The 21746-nt window shown below is 45.9% G+C and overlaps 1 protein-coding gene across 4 annotated transcripts in view; it reads left to right on the top strand.

Annotated features, from left to right (window-relative positions):
- Lars2 (leucyl-tRNA synthetase 2, mitochondrial) overlaps positions 1-17095 on the top strand; it is a 138349-nt gene extending 121254 nt beyond the window's left edge. For all 4 annotated transcript variants that reach the window (XM_005337898.5, XM_013364100.4, XM_040290066.2 and 1 more), the window contains 3 exons: positions 1703-1814; positions 11853-11980; positions 15717-17095. In XM_005337898.5, the coding sequence (XP_005337955.2) occupies positions 1703-1814; positions 11853-11980; positions 15717-15896 (420 nt within the window). In that variant the 3' untranslated portion in view covers positions 15897-17095. The remainder of the gene's footprint in view (positions 1-1702; positions 1815-11852; positions 11981-15716) is intronic.
- The last annotated feature ends 4651 nt before the right edge of the window (positions 17096-21746 follow it).

Below are 21746 nucleotides of genomic sequence, written 5' to 3'. Positions count from 1 at the left end.
AGAGAGGCTATGGACAGAAAAAGCTGCAAGGGGGCAGATATTTCATTTTTAATTCAATTTTCTATAATATTTGCCTCATTTTTTTTCCTGACTAAATAACAACACATAGCCCAGAACACTTGAGAAACACAAAACCACTCACAATGGTACCACCCAGAAAAAATATTTTATGCCACTCTCCAAAAATATGAAACTTTATGTGTCTGTGCACTCAAATGCAAATCATGTTCATGACTGAGATTTTTAATCAAATGGGCACTTTTTTTTTTTTTCTGCAGTGCTGGGTCTGGAATTCAAAGCCTTGAGCATGGTAGGCTAGCTCTCCACCACTGAGCTACATGCCCAGCCCATAAAGACCCTTTCAAATCATGTTTTTACTTAGGCCTATTTCATGAACAGTTTCTGATATTAACTATTCTTGGATGAAATCATGTTAATGATGGGGGCATATTTCCTTCTTATTGATATGACATAAGTCATTTTACTGTTTACCCCATGGGAGAACATTTGGAGTTCCAAATCCTGTAATTAGAAATCATCATCAGGGGACACCTGGGTTGAAGGGTATACACAGGCACAGACTAAGGCCCTCATAGCTGGAGTATCCTGGTTATAAACTGGCTATATCCCCAGCCCTTTTTTATTTTTTGTTTTGAAAAAGGTTCTCATTAGGTTGCCCAGACTGGCCTCAAACTTGCAATCCTCCTGCTTCAGCCTCCCAACCTCTGGGGTTACAGGCATAGCCACCATACCCTGCTGGATCCTACTTTCAAGTTTTACAAACATACCATTAAACCAAAGTCACATTTGTCCTGGGGAGTTTTGAACTTGTACTGATTGCCACAACCTGGCCAGGCTGGTTTCTAGCATGGCTTCCCCAGGGCCATGAGAACTGCCCATCTCCTCAAATCCTTCTGGCAACATTCTTTATTGAACCACCTCAGAACAGCCTCTCTCCCTGGGCCACTCCTTGACGACACACCCAACTCACACCTGGCTATGTGGACCAGCCTGCTCCCTCCCACCCCCACGGAACCCTGTGACATCCCTGAGTCATTTGTCAGTTTCCTCCTTGAAAGCAGAGTCTGCCCTCTGGTCCTCTCATCCTGAAAGCCTGCCTGGAGTCATCCTCTGTGAGCAGAGAGGCTCTGACTAGGGTAGCTGATAAGCCTTGGGGAGGAATGAATGCTTACTGTACCTGGCACAGCTGTGTAAGGGAAGGGGTCTCTGAGAACCCTGGGAGGTGGAGAGGACCCCTGCCCTGGGGGGTCGGGGAATCTCTGAGTAGGTCTTGTGCCTTCGTCTGGGCCTGCAGTGCACAGGAAACCCGCAGAGAGGTTGGGAGTTTGACTAACTGCCTGCCCAGAGGCAGGTAGCCCTCCCTCTCTCTGATGCTCAGCTTATTCACCTGTCTAACAGGGTAAGAATACTGCTCTTGAAGGGTGTTGTGAGAACTAGGTGAGATCCCGTCACACCAAGGGCATGGTCAATGCTCAGAAGAGCAGTGTATTTGATGTTGCTGCTCCTGTGCTATTTATTCTGCTGATTAAGTGGAGGAATCCTTTGTCCTGAGCAAAATTGGGCAGTGAGGAGGATTTCTTCCTATCTCTGTCTCTGAACTTCAGATTAGTTAATGGCTTTTCTTAGTCATACTTATTTCAGACACCTCGGTCTTCTTACGCTGTTCTTTTTTCCTTATTAGCAAGCCTCTCAGAGAGTCGTTCTTCACAGCTCCGAATTTGAGGACGCTCTGTGTGCCCTGCTGGTGATGGCTGCTCCGATGGCCCCTCACATAACCTCGGAGCTTTGGGCAGGTAGGTGGGAGAGTCCTGTTTGACTGGTTGCTACTACCCCAGGGTGCCCCCCTCTTCCTGGAACATTATTCAGGGCTCTGATGTTCTTAGCCATGGGGCCCAATATGTGGCAGGTACACTCAGCACTCTCTCTGTCTTGTACTTTGTTGATGTGTTCACCCCTGCCAAAGAGAAAGACGCTTCCACTTTGGGATAATGGGCTCAGACTAATGCGAGTATTGATGTCACCACAGAACATTCTTTCTAATGACTCAGCCCCCGAGTGTCCACACACCATGACCTTGTATATTCTTTTAAGATGGAAGCAAATGTTTGGTCCTACTTTACAGTTGGAGAAAGGGCATCTGGAATTAAACTACTGGTCTAATATGTTGTTTATACCAAGATTCAGTTCTCCACTCCAGATGGTTACTACTAAACCAGGCACCAAAGCAGGTCCGACTGTTCAGTCCCTAGAATGCTTTCCACATCAGTAGAGTGTTGGCCCAGGGAGAATCAGGAACTTCATATAAATCCTCAAATTGGGATTGGGCCAAACACATAGGGATAGGCAAAGAGATATGTATTCAAGCCACCAAAGGTCATGTGTGGACGTCTTCAGATATTTCTAGAAATAGTCCATTGGTAATGCATTTGACTTAGCAGTTCATTTACCAAAAAAAGACTTCTCATAATTAAATTTATTGACATGACTTTCTAGCATGTGTGAGACTCTGGGTTCTATCTCCAGCTCTGCAATCAATCAATTTTAAAAATTACTAATTTAATGACACAGAAAAAAAAAATGCATATTGACCAGTGAGGAAACCAAGAGTCACATTTGGTATCTGAAACCACTTCAAAATGGTCAAATGCAGTGATTCTCCTTGATCTGTGGTTTCACTGTCCAAGGTTTCAGTTATCATGTCAACTGAGGTTCCAAAATATTAAGTGAATCTGGTGTGATGGCACACGCTACTCCTTCATCCCAGCTACTCCCAGCCTGAGGCAGGAGGATCATAAATTCAAGGCCAACTTGGACACAACATGAGATCCCATCTCAAAGTAAAATTGAAGAAAAGGACTTAGGATATAGCTTAGTATGCAAGACTCTGGGTTCAATCCCCAGTGCAGTTTCACAAAACAAACAAAACCAGAAAATATTAAATGGAAAATTCCAGAAATGAGTAACTCATAGCTTTTAAATCTCACATCATCCCACTCCATGCCACCTGGGTTTTGCTTTTTCTCACTTCATCATGGTTTCAGTGTGACCTTGCTGATGTTGGTGTCTGTGAGATCATCTGTGTCTAACAAAAGAATAATGTAGCCCAGCTGTGAGCACCAGGCAAACTTGTAATGACTCTGAGGCCAGCTGTGATTGCCAGGCCAGTTCTCAGATGCCAAGGACTGAAAATAAAAATTCCCTTCCTTTTACCTTCTAGATAGACGCAACCCCCATCATATCCTAATATTGGGCAGTGGTTATAGCCATGTACCTAATTTAGTTTGGCTTAGTTTTCTCGTGTATCGTTTATAAAATAAAATTTATGTAATGTGAAATTCACCCATTTATTATATATGGCTGATGATGTAAGTACATCTGTACTCTTGTGTTAGCCTCACCATAGTCTAGCATTAGAACACGTCCATTTCCCAAAAAGGTCCTTCCCAATGTCAGTCCCATGCTCTCTTCCACCCGCAGCATGACTGTTGTGCTCTCTGTCTCTAGAGTGTACCTTTTCCAGAAATATCCTATAAGTGAAATCATACAATATGTAATCCTTTCTGTCTCACTTCTTTAGTATAAGATTCATCCATGTTGCGTTTATAATACTTGGTTTCTTTTTCTCTTTTTGATGATTTTGTTTTTATTTTTCTTGTTTTTATCTAGATGTCATATTATAATTGCTTTCATCACTTAAGTATTCCGTGAGGATACTTATTTCTGAGTCACTAAATATTTTTCTATTGGCAGGTGTGGTAGTGCACATCTGTAATCCCAGCAGCTCAGGAGGCTGAGGCAGGAGGATCGCAAGTTCAAAGCCAGCCTCAGCAACTTAGTGAGGCCCTAACAATTCAATAAGACCCTGTCTCTAAATAAAAATATACAAAAGGGTTGAAGATGTGGCTCAGTGGTTAAGAGCCCCTGGGTTCAATCCCCAGTACCAAAAAAAAAAAATTCCACAACATCCATTTTTTAAGTTTTTGTTTTTGCAGAACCAGGGATTGATGTGAATTATGCCCAATTGATTGTCTAATATGAAGATATCCTGGGATAAATTCATCTTGACCTTGATGTAGTAGACTTTTAATATACTGTTAACATTCAGTTTGAAGGAAAAATCTATTTGCTGGTGTTTTATTTAGAATATTACAATTATTTTCCTAAGACCAGTTTTCTCAGCATGCTCTGTCAAGTTGGGGAGTGAGATTTTTGCTACTGACTTCGTGGAGTGGACTGGTGCCTCTGTGGTCTCACTAAGTTGCCATGACTGGCCTTGAACTTGTGATCCTTCTGCCTCAGCCTCCTGCATCACTGGGCTTATAGGCATGCCACGTTTTTTAAAATAATTTATTAATTAAGTTATTTTTTGGCACTGAGGATCAAACCCAGGGCCTAGCACATGCTAGGCAAGCGCAGTACCACTGAGCCACACCCCCTCCCTCTCTCCTGTACATTTGCACAGGCCCACTCCTTGCAGCATAGATAGAACCTCTGTGGGAGATGGTGGTAGGCCCTGCCAGGCTCTCGCCATATGGTTACATTTTGTAGTCTTATTATTTCCTTAAACAGGAGACATGGGTCTTTCACTTAGTCTCTGTGATCTAAAATGGCACACTTCTTCTTTCTTAACTTTTAATTTGTAGTAAACTCCCTACTATCATCTAGCATGCACATGTCTTTCTCTTTCATCTTCTTTCTCCCACACTATCTGCTGCTGCCTTCATTTCAGTTCTTTCCAGAAGGACTCATGTAAGTAGGATTTCAGAGGCTTCCTCCTACTGCCCTCCATCTCTGCATCTGGAATGGGGACAGGGGGACAAGGATCTACTCTGTTGAGGTCCCTGTCCAGTCTGTCCTTCATTTCTGTGACAAATCTCTGGCATGACATATGCTAAAATGAGGTGACAGAAACTAGCCCGTTTTATACTTTGCTCCATGGTTTTTCATGACCATGTGGTCATGGTTTTTCATGACACGTGACCCCATTGTGGGTTTTTCGAGCTATTTGACCCTGAAAAGTGGATCAGATTAAAACTTACTTGTTCTACAGTGTTCCATTCAGTTATTTTACAAAAACTTACTGAGCACACACTGTATGCCAGGTTCTGATGTGAGAATTGTGGGAAAGCTGGGGCAGGCAGTTGGAGAGTGGGCACTGCAGTCTGTTCATTCAGTGGAGATCTTTCTTAAAGCTTTACAAATCCATAATGGTTTATTTTTCTGAATTCAATAAAAGCAGCATTTAACTTTTGCCTCCCACTCTTCCCAGTATGAGTGCCATCCTTTCTAAATGAGCAGCTGTGGATGCCACCAGCTGAGTGAGGAGTCCCATGCACCTGGCATGTCACCCTGGTTATTAACTCATAGGTGTAGTCAGGTGCCCTCAAGAAAGAATGGGGACATGATCCCTTCTTGCCTCTCCCAGCAGATGATCAAGGACAGGTAGCAAGATGCTGATGGTCCACAGCGAGCAGAAGCACTGTATCGTCAGGACATTGTTATCATCATCCCTCCCTCTTAGGCATTTTCATTCTAAAGCTCTGGACAGTTTTTAGGCACCTTTCACTTATTCCAAGAGACTCACCTTTCATGTAGCTTCTGGTTGATTCTTGCATCTTAGAAAGATAACCTCACAAGGACTATAAAGAGAATGTGGTAAATCAGTGAGGCATATTCCAACTTTCTAGAGTCCCAGATGAAGCTAATTTTCCCAGGAGAGATTCTCCCTGCAGAGGAGCAGAAGTGAGATCTGTCTTCCAGGGCAGACTTGAAGCCTGTTGGCACAGTGGCCATCACTGCCTGGATGGAAGGAGTATGTTGGAGAAGCCCACAGTGCTTGGAGCCTCACAGTTCTTTGTCAGTCGCTAAAGGGTAAATGGGCACTTTGAGTAAGAAACAGAATCAGCAGCTTGGCAGTTTGCAAACTGGAACAGGATGAGGAAATCTTTCTTTTTCTTACTTCCTGAAGCCTGAAGCCTTGGGAAGCTAAAGACACCACATCTGAATTTGCAAACTTATCTTTTGTTTATGACTGTAGAATTATCCTATCCGGATGAGGGTGTTAGCTGCTTGCTTGGAAAAATTTTGAGTATTCAGAGTCACTGGTTCTGTTTCAGGTGGAGGGCTGCTCAAGACTTCCTCCATTTGTGGACAGTAAGGAGCAGAAAATTGGGGATTGGAGGTAGGGCTCAGTAGTAGAGTACATGCTTGTCTTGTGCAAGGCCTGGGCATTGATTCTCACCAAGAGAAGAGGAGGAGAAGGAGGAAGAGAAAGGGAGGGGCGGGGGAGAGAGGAAGGAGATGAAGAGAAGAAGCTATAATCTAGTAGTAGACGAAGAAGCTATAATTCTAGTAGCTATAATCCTAGCTACTAGAAGTCTGAGGCAGGAGGATGGTGAGTTTGAGCTAGCCTTGGCAACATAACAAGACTCCATCTCAAAAAAGAAAGCAAAAAATCAGAGACTGTTGGTCAGACTCTTGTTGAAAATGCAGTTTCATCATTGTCAAAAATGAACCATCTGGCTGGGTACGATGGCACACGCCTATAATCCCAGCAACCCGGGAGGCTGAGACTGGATGATCACAAGTTCAAAGCCAGTCTCAGCAACAGTGAGGCACTAAGCAACTCAGTGAGATCCTATCTCTAAATAAAAGACAAAATAGGGCTGGGTATGTGGCTCAGTGGTCAAGTCCTCCTGGGTTCAATCCCCAGTACCAAAAAAAAAAACAAAAAAGATCTATCTGACAGGAACAACTTGGATGAGTCTTAGGGAAATATGCTGAGTGAAAAAATCCAGGCTCAAACGTTTTTGTATTGTTATGATTCCATTTATATAACATTCCTGAAATTTCAAAAATTATAATGGGCTGGGGATGTAGCTCAGTGGTAGAGCACTTGCCTACCTGGGTTCCATCCTCAGCACTGCAAAAAAAGAGAATTATAGAGATGGAAAACATAAGGTGGTAGTGAGGGGTCAGGCTGAGACTGGGTGATCACAAGTTCAAAGCCAGTCTCAGCCAACAGTGAGGCACTAAGCAACAGTGAGTGAAGGAGGCAGTGGCTGCGGAAGGGTAGCACAAGGGTACTTCCTTGCAGTGCTGGAACAGTCCTAGGTCTTGACTGGTGGTGAGCATGTGAAGCCACATATGGTTTCACTAAGCTACACACGCACGCATGCACGCACATGCATGCGCACACGCACAAAGAATTAATTCTTATAACTCTAATAAAATCTGAACAAACTCTGTGGATTAATTATACCAGCTTCCTGGTTTTGATATTGTGCTGTAACTATGCCAGATGGGGAGGATGGATGGAGGGCACAAGGTGCCTCCTTAACATTTCTTTGCAACTTCTGGTAAATCTATAATTATTTCACTATTTATAATTTTTTATAAAGTTGCTGCTGTTTTTAATTGCCTCTGTAAACTCACAAGTCCTGAGTGTTGAGATTCTAGTTCTGAAACATAGTGGGTCATAAGAGAAGAAGAAAGGGAGAAAGGAATTTATTTCTAGTTGCAGGTTTTGATTCACATGCTTGCACACACACACATCACACATCTGGCCAGATGTCGCCATTCATCCCACTGCATCCAAGACAACCTCATCTCCTGCAGCCCTGCAGTAGGGCCATATGAATTTCCAACAGGAGCACTGAGACAGGGACAGGCCTATCTTGGTGCCTAAAGAGCACCACTGCCTGTGTCCCTGAGCTTTTATACCGTCTGCTTCTAACGTGCCCAGAACCAGCTGCAGGAAACAAGTTCAACTTACTGGGGAGGAGGTGTCTCAGAGCTCATGCCCTGAGGATGGGGGAAGAGGGGACTCTGCAGAGCACTGGTTGTTCATCTCATGATCATGTGACCGGGAGCTGCAGCTCCCTGAGACTACATGCCACATTGCTAGCCCAGAGAAGATCAAAATTCAAAATGTGGTTTCTGATGGATGTACATGGCTTTCATACCACTAGAAGATTGAGCCACTGTAAGCCAGAGGCCATGATGTTTAAAATGTGGTGATAGAGGGGCTGGAGTTGTAGCTCAGTGATAGAGTGCTTGTCTAGCATGTGTGAGGCACTGGGTTTAATTCTCAGCATTGCATATAAATAAAATAATAGTCCATCAACAACTAAAACATAAAAAAAGTATTTTAAAATATGGTGATTGGGCTGGGATTGTGGCTCAGCAGTGGAGCGCTCGCCTAGCAAGTGCGGGACACTGGGTTCATTCCTCATCACCACATAAAAAGAAATAAAATAAAGGTACTGTGTCCCACTACAACTAAAAAAAAAATATTTAATGAAAATGAAAATGTGGTGATAGAACATTTCTGTTTTTCTGGCCCTTTTGGAACTCTACAGTGATTGTTCTTTCTTGACGTTTGCTGCAGTGTGTAACATACATGATCTCAAAGATGTCCTTCAGTACTTTACTGTCAAGACAGGGAGGGAGGCCCTGGAAGGAGCTCTTCCTCTTGAAGCATCAGTTTACCTGCACAAATCCACTTTTCTTCATAACATAATTTGAGATAACATTTTTTGCAACTTTTTATCAAAATGGCTGTGAGGCCTGAGGGGTGCAGCTCATAGTAGAGCACTTGCCTAGCACGTGTGAGGCCCTGGGTTCCATCCCTAGCATCTCAGAAAAAGAAGATATTGGCTGTGAAATCTTATAGCTATAGTGTTTTGTTATATTCATTAATTCCAACAAAATTATCAACATACCAATCATGTAGACATCTGTGTACGTGAGAGAGAGAGAGAGAAGGCTTAAGAGATTATTTCAAGGGAGAAAATAAATCTGTTGATACTCTGATGGTTTGGGCAGTGGTTGTTTGTTTGTTTTGTTTGGGTGTTTGTGTTTGCTGTGTGGATGATGTTATTTCAAAATCATGTCAATGAAACCATTTTTCTGGCAAAAGGCTAAAGTAGAGTAGCCTCACTTCCTGTGCCTTATTTGGGAATTATTGTCAAGGCTAATGGGGGAGACCCCAGGGTGACCAGACGCCACAGAGCCCTTAGATCCCCCCTTCCAGTGTATATGAGGACAGGGGCCAGGGAGATGGGGGTGGAGGCAGACCCCAAGATGGTTATCAGGAGAGGACTGCCACCCCCACAGGAGCCATGACATGACACACACCCACCAGCGCTCACATTGGGGTGCCAAGGCAGCATGGTGACCTCACCAGCTCTCAGAAAGGGAAAGGCTGAGTGTCTCTGTTATTCCACAGGAAGCTCAGCTCTCTCCAAGGAGGGGAAGGAAGAGGGTGGGATGTGGGCCACAGGGGCCCTGCATGGTGGCCTTGCATTGCCAGGGCCATGCCATTTCCCAGCCTGTGTGCTTTCCCCATGTGCTTCTGAAAGGCCAACCTTCTACCTCATCTGTCACTTGGTTATCTGCCATGTAACCAAGCCCTTGTGTTTGCCATGCAAATGTCAGGTATTTTTACTTCCCTAAAAAGAGCAGGGAGGCAAGAACACCGTGATAAACCAGGATCCTGAGTTTCTATTCCCTGCTCCACAGGATGGCCCCACTCCCATCTATATGGAAATGCTGGCAGGGGCCCAGGCAGCTATAAATAAGCATCCTGGTTGCTCCAGGAAGACTGGGCTTCCTCATTTTTTTCAAATGGAATTTATAACAGCTTCAGCCCAGAACATTTGTGTCCAAGGTCCTTTTATCTCACAGGCATCCTGTACAACTTCCATACAGAGGTTCTGGAAATCTTCCCACTGCAGCTGGGTCACGGGACAGGCCCCACTGGGCCAGCTCACTAAAATAAAGAAATGATTATCTGCCTCCTGTGACCTCTGTCTCATATTTAGATAGGAGTTTTAATAGAATCCCCTCTGAGGAACAAGCAGGAATCTCTTTTCTGTTTTTGCCAAAAGGCACGTCTGTTAGACATGGACTAGGTTCATTAAGAAGCGCAAAAGCTTCAGGCCACAGGAGCCAGCTGGGCATCAGGAGTATGTCATGTGTCTCTTAAGACACTTGATCCTCAGCCCGAGCCTTCGCTTCCCTGCCATTGACCCATTAGCCAGCAACACAGGCTCACAATGAAGTGTCTGATGGTGAGACATTAAAAGCTGCAACAAATAAGTCTCTGATAGTAGCACAGAAATCAAGACGGAGGTCACTAGACTAGAATGGCCAGCTTTCCTCCTGATCTGTCACTTTGGTTATGCCACGTAAAGAAGCTTTTGTATTTGCCATGCAAATGTCAGGTATTTTGGACCAGCACTATGCTGCTAGTCCAGGGACCCAAGGCTGGCCTGGGAACTGTCAGCTCCATTCTGTGACAAGATGAGGAGCTTGGGCCAGGATGTAAACCACCCACCACGGAGCACAGAGTTGAGGTGGGCTGGCTCTCTATGAGGAGGGGTGTGTGTATACATGTATACAAAATAAAACATTTTATATGTATTCTTTGTGTCTTTTCATAGAGATATAAACACACACACACACACACACATATATATATATATAATTTTTTTAACATAATATAACTTTCTCAATTACAGAAGCAGTATGTTAATTTACATTCTGGCTCAAGTTCTTTACCTCACTGCACACATGCACATTGAATAGCTCTGAAACAATCCCCCTGGTATAATATATTTGCACCAATATAAGGATACAAACAATAAGGAAGGGAAAATTTGTTCAGCCAATTGGGTTGACTGGGTTTTTTTAATGATTTGTTGCCACTATAAACAAAATTAATTACTAATAAATTCAAATGGTAACTTGGGAAGAAAATGAAACCTTTTAGAGAGACCAGAAGAAAATCTTTACTTCATCTTATAGTATGGAAAAACTTTGTGTGTGTGTGTGTGTGTGTGTGTGTGTGTGTGTGTGTGTGTGTGTTTATTTTTGGTACCAGGGATTGAACTCAGGGGCACTCAACCACTGAGCCATATCCCAGCCCTATTTTGTATCTTATTTAGAGACAGGGTCTCACTGAGTTGCTTAGTGCCTCTCTTTTGCTGAGGCAGGCTTTGAACTCAGAATCCTCCTGTCCCAGCCTTCCAAGCCACTGGGATTACAGGTGTGCACCACTGTGCCCAGCTTAAAAACTTTATTTTAAAACATTTTTCCAAATTATAAAAGGGCTGAGGATGTGACTTAGTGGTAGAGCACTTGCCTGGGACCTACTCCTTTAACAAGGTCCCACCTCCTCCCACCTCCCATTAATGCCATCAAAATTGTTAATCCACTGATGAGGTCAGAGCCCTGGTGATCCAAACCCACCTTTGAACATCACTGTACTGGGAACCAAGCCTTCCACACACAAGTTTTTAGCAGACGCTTCCTGTCCTAGCCATAACAGAGGCCCAGAGGAAGTTTAGCCAGGAGGTTAGGCTTTTTCTGAGAGGGTCATGTGTCCATGTTCCCTGCATCTGGCTCTAGCGATTATGTGTGAGGGGCTAGGTGGAAAGCCTCTCACACTGCAAGTATTTATGGGCATTACAGAAATTAAAGGCCACTCAGTACTCAAGCTGGCTCCAAAGCATTCCTTCCCCATGAGAGCTGCAGAGAAATAACCCAGGAAAATTAGCAGCCTCTTTTTCCCAGATACTCTCTCTAGAGCAGCATGTCCCTTCATCATTACAGCTCTGGGTGCTGTTTGCAAAGAGTTGCCTATAAACCCAAGATTATGAACCAGGCCAAGGTAAGTGGGAGACGTGGCAGGTTGCAGAGCCATGGCGTGGCCTTCCATACCCTCCTCCAACAGCTCCAAGCTGTGTCCAGGCCACAGCCTTCCATCCTGCTCTCATCAACCTCCCCTGTGTGCAGAGTGGCCGATCCTTCTATGTCTTGCATTGCAGGTCTGGCACTGGTGCCCAAGAAGCTCTGTGCCCGCTATGCCTGGGACACTGCCGTGCTGCTTCAGGCCTGGCCCACGGTGGACCCACAATTCCATCAGAAGCCTGACGTGGTGCAGATGGCGGTTCTGGTAAGTGTCTCTCCAGCCCCCAGCCAACCTGACCAGGCACAGCGCAGAGGGCTTCTTGCCTTTGCTGGTGCCCTTGGTTTTCTGCATCACCACGTAACAGAACCGTGTGAGTATTGTACTCTGGTGGCCATCAAGGGACTAGAAGGGCAGAAATCAACCTGTCCTGCTTTACAGGTTCCATTTGTCTTTTCCAACTGAGGACTATGCTCATTTAGCTGAGCTTGAGTGTGGGTTTTGGTTGGGATGGTCCAAGGCACAGAGAGGGTGACGGTGAGGTCACTGGCAATGCACAAAGACTTTGCACCATAAAATCCACTTTAGAAAAACTTCATGAAGTCCATTATCTTTTTCTTTCATCCTTTTTTATTTATTTTTTTTTATTTTTTGGTAAATTGGAACAGCATACATACATGAGTAGTTTATTGTTTAAACCCTTTATGTCAGAAATGACTCCCTTAGTCTCTTTATAATGTTTGTATATTTGATTATTTAATATGAGACACATTTATAGGGAATGTCTCTTCTGTATGCTGATATGGTTGAAGAGGGAAAGAGGCCAAGGGTGGACTTTTTACATCACTGCCTCTGAGTCCCTCGTGGGCCAGGTAATTTACAGCCAAAATGTAATGTGACTCATGTCACCCTATAAGCATTACCATTCTCTTTGCAGTTGAAGAAACAAGCTCAGAGAAGTGGCCAGGTATATTCATTTACTCTTCAATAATTACCATGTACCTACTGTGTGCCAGGCATAGTGCTAGGTTGTGGGGAATCAAATAAGATAGGCATAGTGCCAAAGGACAGAGGTCTAGGGCACGTGAGTTTTCACACACACAGAGTTCCTACCCTCATGGAGCTTAAAACCCACTAAGATAGAAAAGAATAAAAGGGAAAGAAGCCAAGCATAGTGGCACACACCTATAATCCCAGCAACTCATGAGTCTGATACAAGAGAATCACAAGTTCAAGGCCAGCAACTTAGTGAGATCCTGCCTCAAATATGATTTATATTTTACAATTTTAAATTTAAATGTTATTTTTTCAAAGAGTTGGGGGTGTAGCTTTGTGGTAGAGTGCTTGCCTAGCATGTTCAAGGCCCTGGGTTCAATCCCCAGCATCTCACACACACACACATACACACACACACTAACACACACAAGGAAAGAGAAAAATAATAAGATGAAAGCATGTTGTACAAGGTGCCACAGTCAAACCCGCCCAGGGGTGGAGGGAGAGCATGCCCATAGAGGCTCTGCCAGCCAGGCCCCAGCCCTTCTGCACCTGTGCAAACCTGGACCCAGTAAAAAGGTCATCATTTGGAAAGGCAGTGTTTGGCCCTAGAGTTGGGTTCTTGACAGCAGCTCAGGTCCCCACCACCTCCTCTGGAACTTAGGTCCCTGCCTCACCCACCTCCCTTCTGTCCCACCACAAGGCAAAAAATGTGGGGCTGCCTTAGAGGCTTCTTCTAAAACATCCTGTGGTACAGAGAGGAGGACTCCTCCTCCTCCTCCTCCTCTTCCTCCTCCTCCTCCTCCTCCTCCTCCTAGAATTGACTCCAGGAGCACTTTTCCACTGAGCTACCTGGCTAGTCCTTTTATTTTTTTTATTTTGAGACAGGGTCTTGCTAAGTTGCTAAAGCTCTTGCTAAATTACTAAGGCTGACCTTGAACTTCCAATCCTGCCTCAGCCTCCCAAGCTGCTGGAATTACAGGCGCCACCACACCCGGCTCAGGCTCAGAGAGGACATTTCTTTAACTTGAGTAATGTTTATGAGAAATTAGTAACTCACATACCCTTGAGAACTTGGCCTCACACAGCTGAGAAGCAACAGCTTACAATTTCCGTTGGTGGAAATGTATTTCTACTTTAAATTATCACAAAATTTCTGTTTAAAATATCACCAAATTGAGTTGTGATCATTAATAAAATAATTTTAGAAGATCATTGGACTGTAAACCCCAAATTAAAAATGCCTGAAGGCTCCCTGCATGCACCAGTTTGAGAAGGTAGGGTGGGGCAGCACTCCGACACAGGACGTCTGGGGAGGTCTCTTCTGACTCTATGGAGAGATTTCAGGGTTGGTGCCTCATCTTGAAAGAGAAGCTGCAAGCACCGTTCAGTGCAATGTAGTCTAGCTGAACCCCGTGTGTTCTCTGTACCCAAGACATGCTGGACTCTGCCAAGTACCCCGGGAGCAGAGAAAAGGGCCTTCTCTTTGAGCATAGCTCCAAGAGACAGAGGTCTAGGGCACCTGAGTTGTCACACACACACAGTTCATGCAGCAGCAAGGTTAAGATGTAAGAGTTTGGGATTTGGAATGTGCTGTGTGAGGGTCTCAGACACTCACCAAGCCTCAGTTTCCTTCATTATAAAATAGAGACAAGCCCGTGCCAGCCTTACCCGGTTGTTGAGAAAAGTAGGTAGGATAATGACCAAAGTACTTCCCCTGCTTTTGTACATGCCAACGATGAGACCCACTAACTTGAAACCAGTGCAAACGAAGGGCCAGGTATGGCCTAGAACTTTCCAGATAGAAACTCATTTACTCCATACAGTGGCCCTGGGGGCGGGCCTGGACTCATCCCCTTTTACAGGTGAGGAAACAGTGGCAGAACAGGGCTTAATAACTCGCTGAAGGTCCTGCAGCTAGTCCAGAATTCGCTCAGTAAGTGGTGACTGCTGCCAGCTCCGCATTGCTGTTTCTGGCTGTTGGGAGATTAGAAGAGGTGTCACGAGGAGAAGAAGCTGGGTCTTGGCTTTGAAAGAGGAACAGCATGTCCCCAGTGGAGACAGAGATGTCAGAACATCAGGAGCCGTAGGGGCAGGGGGCCGGGAAAAGTCCCCAGGGACCCTGGACTGTGAGCCATGGAGCAGCTAGGGCAAAGGGCACAGGAAGGATGGCTGAAGGCTGGGAGAGTCCCTGCCTCAGAGGCCAGCCTTTATCCAGAGAGGCCTGGGGGCTGGGTGGGAGGGGGCTGGGCAGGAGAGAGAGGGTTCAGCAGATCATCCACTTTCCAGTACTTGCGGTGGGACCTCGGACAAATGACTTCTCCTCACCTACCTCTGCTTCCTCGCCTGAAAAATGGGGTGGGATAGTCGCGCATCTCCCCACAGGCTCATACAAGTAAATCGTATGGCATGTGCCTGGCACGCAGGCAGAGCTAAGGGGATGGCCCATTCCAGCCCAGATTTGGACTTAAACCTGATCTGCAGTGACCTGGTAATACTTCCCTCTGGATATGAGCCAAGCATATGTTTTGGGGGGTTTTGTTTATTTGGTTGGTTGGTTGGTTTTGGTTTTGTTTTGGTACAAGGGGATTGAACTCAGGGGTGCTTACCACTGGGCCACTTTCACAGCCTCTTTTATTTTTTATTTATAGTCAGGGTCTCACTAAGTTGCTTTGAACCTGCGATCCTCCCACCTCAGCCTCCTGAGTCACTGGGATTATAGACTTGCAGCACTGCACCCAGCCTAAGTTTTTAACATCCCACAACAACTGTGTTTGGGGCAGTGCTCAGGAAACTCAAGGTGGTAGTCACCTACAGGCAGCACTGGGGTCTCAGTGTCTGTCTGTCTGTCTGTCTCTCCCAGGTGCCCTCCTCCTTCCACCCCAAGGCAGGTGCCAGCTTCCCTTTCTCCTTCCTGTGGTGGCAATCCCCTAGCAGGCAGTGCGGATTGGGACATCCCCAGAGCAGGCTGTCCTCATGGTTCGTCTCTGGCTATTTTTCTTCTCAGATCAACAACAAAGCCTGTGGCAAGATCCCTGTGCCCCAGCAAGTTGCCCAGGACCAGGATAAAGTCCACGAACTTGTTCTCCAGAGTGAACTGGGAGCCAGGCTCTTGCAGGGGAGAAACATCAAAAAGGCCTTCCTTTCCCCCAGGACTGCCCTCATCAACTTCCTGGTGCAAGAGTGACACCTGGGGCCTCAGAGGAGCCTCCTTCCAGGCCTGGGTTGGGATACTGACCTTCATACTATGACAGGCTGGGGTCAATAGGGTGCCTGTGCAGGGGGCAGGGTGAGCGTAGGCAAAGGAGAAATCACAGGGAGGAAGAGGGACCATGTAGCTGTCTCTTGCCCTCCTGCACCCCCATGTCAGGGTTGAGGAAGCCATGCGACCCCATGTGAAGCCACCAGAGATGCCACGGGCTGGGAGCAGGAAGGAGAAGAGAAGCAAATGAGGACCGTGACTCTGGAACAACCCAGGGGCTTCTGGATCCTGAGATGGCATCGAGTAGATGCTTCTTGAGAGCCAAAGGTGGACCTGAAGAACCCCACAGATCCAGGAGCCATGTGCCAGACACTCTGAAGCAGGAACTCTGGAGAGTGGTGGATGGTCTCCTGGCCTTCAGACTAGGCCAACAAGCATTCAGGTTATCCACAATATCGGGCGTGTGGGGTTGGACCCTGGGTCCTTTTGGAGTGGCTCTGAATGGAAGACCAGCAGTGCTGGTGCCTCTGCACGTGTCTCCACCACGCCTCAGCTCTGCCACATAGGCCTCTTCCTCCCCCACCCCAGCTGGACGTGGCTGCTGGGCCTGTCCTGATACTGAAGCACCAGCGCTCAGGCAGAGCACCACTCCCGAGGATGATGAAGGAGCAGTGCGTCAGAACCAGCCCTCAGTGTGTGGAAATTACCGCCCAGGGAAGCAGGTCCACTCTGGCTGCTGGCTGCCGACATTAGAGCCCACCACAGCCCCCCAGGGCAAAGGCCCTAAGGGCTCATGTGGATCCCAGATGGCGATGCCACCATGGTGGACAGACTCAGAGGAAGAGCATGTGTAGCTGTGGCTGCTCAGTGTCGCCTCCTGTGTCTAGGCCGCTGCCATCTGGCAGTGAGGAGGTGGCCAGGAATGGCCCAGTGTGTGGGTCCAATCCTGGTTCTATATGAAGTAAACATTGATGGGCTATTATCAGAACTTTCCTAGCCATTGATTTAATGGAGGAAGAATGGAAAGAATCTAGCCATTTCATGATGCTGAAAATCTGTATTTGTTATTCAGTGCGATTATTTTGCAGCAGCTTCTGATGTGGTTCCCTGCAGTTCATTGGTTGAGAGATGACTTTTTTTTTTCTTTTTTTTTTTTTTACTGTAATAAAATGTTTACCACTTCAGGACATATCTGTGATCTTGGAATAGCCGCCATATTCCAAGTCTTGGCATTAATCAGGAACAGACTGAGGTCTGCCATCATCATTAGAAGCTTGGCTGTGTGCCTGGCCCACATGGAATGCTGTGGAGATGCATGTGGTCCTTTCTCTCTGGAACTGACTGCAAGGCAGATAACACTCATTCAGGCACATTAGCACAGCTTGAAGTCACAGGTCCTCAAATTTTCTATTATGCCAGTTCCCGTGTCCAGAAATTCCAATTTAATTTGTCTGGGGTGTAGCTTGGCCATCAAGGTTCTTTTAAAAGTCTCCAAGTGGGGCTGAGGGTGAAGCCTAATATGCTTAATATGCATAAGCCTTGGGTTTGATCCATAGCACTGCAAAGAAAGAGAGAAAGAAAAGAAAAAGAAGGAAAAACTCTACAAGTAATACTAAAATTTGAGAACCACTGGATTAACTGATGCATTTGAGCCATAATTTTTATTTACTCTTTCCTCTCCCTAATCTTCAGCTTAGGGATGGGGCCATAGCTCAGTGGTAGAGCACTTGCCTAGCATGTGTGAGGCCTTGGGTTTTAGTCCCCAGAATCAAAAACAAAAACAAATGTCTATTTTCTGACCTTTAGCTTACCCAGATAAAATTTGGCCCAGAACCATGATGAAGTAGAGTTGAAAAAGAGGGAAGCCAGAGACCAGAACTCTAGAGTGGGTGTTTAAAATGTTCCCAGAGCTGACCTTGAATGTGCATAATCCCATTGCATGTCAGAGCAAAGGTGGATTAAATATAAGCAAACAAGGAATTTGGTATAAGAAGGGGGAAGTGTTTTTGCTTGATTTTCTTGTTTTTTCCTAGGGTAAGCTAAGTAGTATTGAATGAGAACAGGGTAAGAAGCCCTTTATTTGCACATTATTGAGCCACAGCAGTGGACCAAAAAAGTCTCATGGCTTCTGGACTGACCCATTGGCTGTGCCAGCGTGGCCTGGGAGAACCTTCTCTCCAAGAGGATAAAATTGTTGAAAAGGAGAGCTCACTGGTACTTACTAAGAGATACTAAATATCATGGAACAATTGGACTGAAAGCTGTGTCCCTGCGGGCGGGTAGGTGGGGAGGGGAATGATCTCAGTCCTTTATTGGCTGCTTCGATGAGGTCAGAAACAACTGGACAAGTTCACATGCATTATCTCATTCAATTCCCATGAAAACCCTAAAGAGAAGGAATGATTCTGTCATGAAGAATCCCAGGCTCTGAAGATCAACAAATTGCTCAGTTTTCACAGCTTACAATTAGAAGAGCCAGGATCCAGACCCACATCTTCTGACTCCACTTAGGCTACCCTACCATGTCTATCGCCATGTCCCTCACCTGATTGCCTATCTTGCTTGATGTCTGACAATCAGGTGAAATGTTAACCAAAACTATTAGCATTTTGAGCAGAGGCAGGCTAGGGCTCCCCTCCTGTAAATCTAGGAAATCACAAAATCAGTGTCTTGTCTACAGAGGTGGGTGGTGGGTAAGAGGCCAAGAGCCTGGGTGTCACAATATGCGAGGGAATCAGGATCACTCCATGTGGATTGGGCTGGCAACAGAAAAACCACACAAACACAGAAAATACCTTTTTCTGAGTTTAGGACAGCCCTGCAGCCTCACAAATCAAGCTCCCACACTGGAAGGCAAGGAGAGCAAGGGAGGCAAGAGAGCAAGCACACCTGAAAACCCCCTATTTATTGGGGTGAAGCTATTCACAGAATATCCCAACCAAATAAGGCAAGGAATTGGATTTTGGAGGGTGGAGTCTTACTTGGTGATGTCTTGTGGTCAGCAGTTTGGCTGACATCTTGGAAAGTCACACCTATCTCAGGTGCTGTGTGGGATCACAGGCAGAGCAAGAGAGATGGCACACATGCATCACACAGCCCAATCAGACAGTGACGTCAATCCAGTCCCCTCATATGCTCAAATGCGCATAGCTCACACACAGCCCATGGGTGACTCGAAACACTTGTGATTGGGGTGAAGCCCTTTAAAGACCCAGGCTCACGTGCAGATGTCTAGGTTATCTCTGTTGGGAAAAAGGATGAAGAAAGTAGTGCCCCACGGCAGATGCTGCTATAGTAGGAGTCTGCCAAAGAAATAAATTCCAAAGACTAAAACAGTGAGTAAGCTGGGAAACAGCATAGGCCTTCTGCATCCCAGTAGGAAACTGGTCCAAAAAAGATAGGGCACATCCAATCAAAGACAGGCAGCAGCCAGGGGTGGTGACACATGCCTCTAATCCCAGCCACTCAGGAGGCTAAACATGAGGACCCCAAATGCCTGGGCAAACTAGCAAGGCCCTAAGCAATTTAGCAAGACCCTGTCTCAAAATAAAAAAATAAAAAGGGCTGGGGACATAACTCAGTGGTAGAATACCCTGGGGTTCAGTCCCCAGTACCAAAAGGAATAATGAAAAGAAAGACTAGGCAGCCAGCAAAAGATGGCTTTTAAAAACATAAACCAGCTGAGTGTGGTGGTGCATTCCTATAATTCCAGCCTCTTGGGAGGCTGAGGCAGGAGGATCCCAAGTTCAAAGCCAGCCTCAGCAAAAGTGAGATGCTAAACACAAAATAAATAAAATACAAAATAGGGCTGGGGATGTGGCTCAGTGACCAAGTGCCCTGAGTTCAATCCCCAGTACCTACCCCTGCTAAAAAAAAAAAAAAAAAAAACATGTAGCATAGACATTTTTTTCATGAATAAAAGCAAGATACATACACAATGTGATCCCAACCATAATTCTTTTTAAATTATTTTTTAGTTGTAATTGGACACAATATTTATTTATTTTTATGTGGTGCTGAGGATTAAACCAAGGGCCTCGCATGTGCTAGGCAAGTCCTCTACCACTGAGCCACAACCCCAGTGCCCCCATGAGCCATAACCCCAGCCCCCCAACTATAATTTTTAAAACTCGTAACTCTTATAAACAAAAATGAGAAGAGGAAATTTGCCCAGAGATCATTGAATGGGAGTTCTACATATTATTTTTTTTCTCTTCTGTTTACTTTTTGACATTTTTAATTTTTATTGGCCATAAAGAATTTCAATAATGGGGGAAATATCAAAATGTACAACTTTATAAAGATCCACATGAACTAAGAACCTGTTCCCCTTGATATTTTTTTTTCTCCCAGTTGGGATATCTAGCTTCCCTTGAGGATGTGCCCTCTTAGGAACCAAAAATCCCCGTGAAGCTGCCCTCTGCACAGTCACTGGTTCTGGGTAGAGGGGAGGCTCCTCCGGACTTAGCCTTTGGATCTTGCAAACCACCCCGCTCAGGGATCACTGCTGACGGAGAAGGTCATGAATAAGACCAAAGCAGAAGCCATAAACATCCTGTTTTGCAAACTGGCTCCAAAAGGCCTGTAACCATCTCAGAAAGTGAAGAATTACTGTGACCCCAATCTGCACATTCCACTTAGAGCACACCCTCGCTGTACTGTAGGAAAACCCTGGCGCTGCCCCTTGGCACTGAGGTGTACTCAGGTAAATGTTCTTGAAGGATGAGATCTGCCACACCCTACAGTTCAAGGAAAGAAAAAGAGTTTGCACCTCCCTTTCTTCCCATGAGAAGAGCAAGGGAAAAACAGCGGGTCAGTGTGCTGGGCCCCTGCCTGATGCTCAGAGGGTAGGCTGCCAAAGGCTCTGGTCCAAGCTCATGAGTTTGGAGAATGGAATCTGGGGTGAGCAACAATGAGCAAGTGGGGATTCCCCTAGGGCAGGTAGTGGGTGGGGACATCCAAGGAAAGGCCAGTCCTGTGGGCAGAGACCTTAGATCCAAGGGTGGGGCCACTGACGACCCAGAAGAGCTGACTTCAGTTAAGGCCTCCATCATCTTCACCAAGCTAGGCTTCCCACAGGACTGAGGGAGGGAGGGAGGGAGGGAGAGAGATCAGGAGGCTCCGGGATGAGGCCCTGGAGGGGAGGTGGTAGCCAGGCCAGCAGAACCCAACCCGTATGACTCATCTCCCTGTGCCTTAAGCCCTATGCTTGAATTCCAGTTCCCCCATTCGACCTCTGGAAAAGATGTCTGTGCCAGACCCTAGTGTGTCAGGGCGGCGGTATGCGATTCCCCCCAACCGGACACCAGCAGCAGCAATGCTACCTTTCCTTTTAATGAGAAGTAAGTATGTGCTCAGCCCGGCTTTACTATCGTTCAACTCCAGGGCAGCAAAAGCCCCAGCTTACCAATCCCAAAGAAAGAACTTGTAGGACTCAAGAGACAGGGTTTGGACATTTTCTTACTTGCTCTTTGTGGGGGAGCAGGCTGGGGTACAATGGAGGGCCACACCACACCTACCAGCTGGAGAACATAGGGAGAGGTCTTGTGCCCACTGCACAGGTGGGTTGCTTCAGATATTTTAAGTACATTCTTATACTCTACATCCAAGGTGACTCTGCTTTCATATCCACCTAAAAATTGGAAACAAGGGAAGTGGCCTGCTTCTAGATCCTTCACTGTCACCTTCTTGGGAGTCCCTCTCATCTCACTGCGCTGAACAAGCTTTCCTAGGCTCTGACTAGTGTTCACCCCAACTGTCCACCCCTTCAGTTCTTTAGAGGCCCCTTAACGTCCCCCTCCATCTCATGCCTCCTGTCTTCCACAAAACCCTCGG

This window comes from Ictidomys tridecemlineatus, chromosome 2 (genome assembly GCF_052094955.1).
Source record: "Ictidomys tridecemlineatus isolate mIctTri1 chromosome 2, mIctTri1.hap1, whole genome shotgun sequence".
Lineage (NCBI taxonomy): Eukaryota > Metazoa > Chordata > Mammalia > Rodentia > Sciuridae > Ictidomys > Ictidomys tridecemlineatus.
The sequence above is the reverse complement of the archived record's forward strand: the minus strand, read 5'-3'. Positions and strand labels throughout refer to the sequence as shown.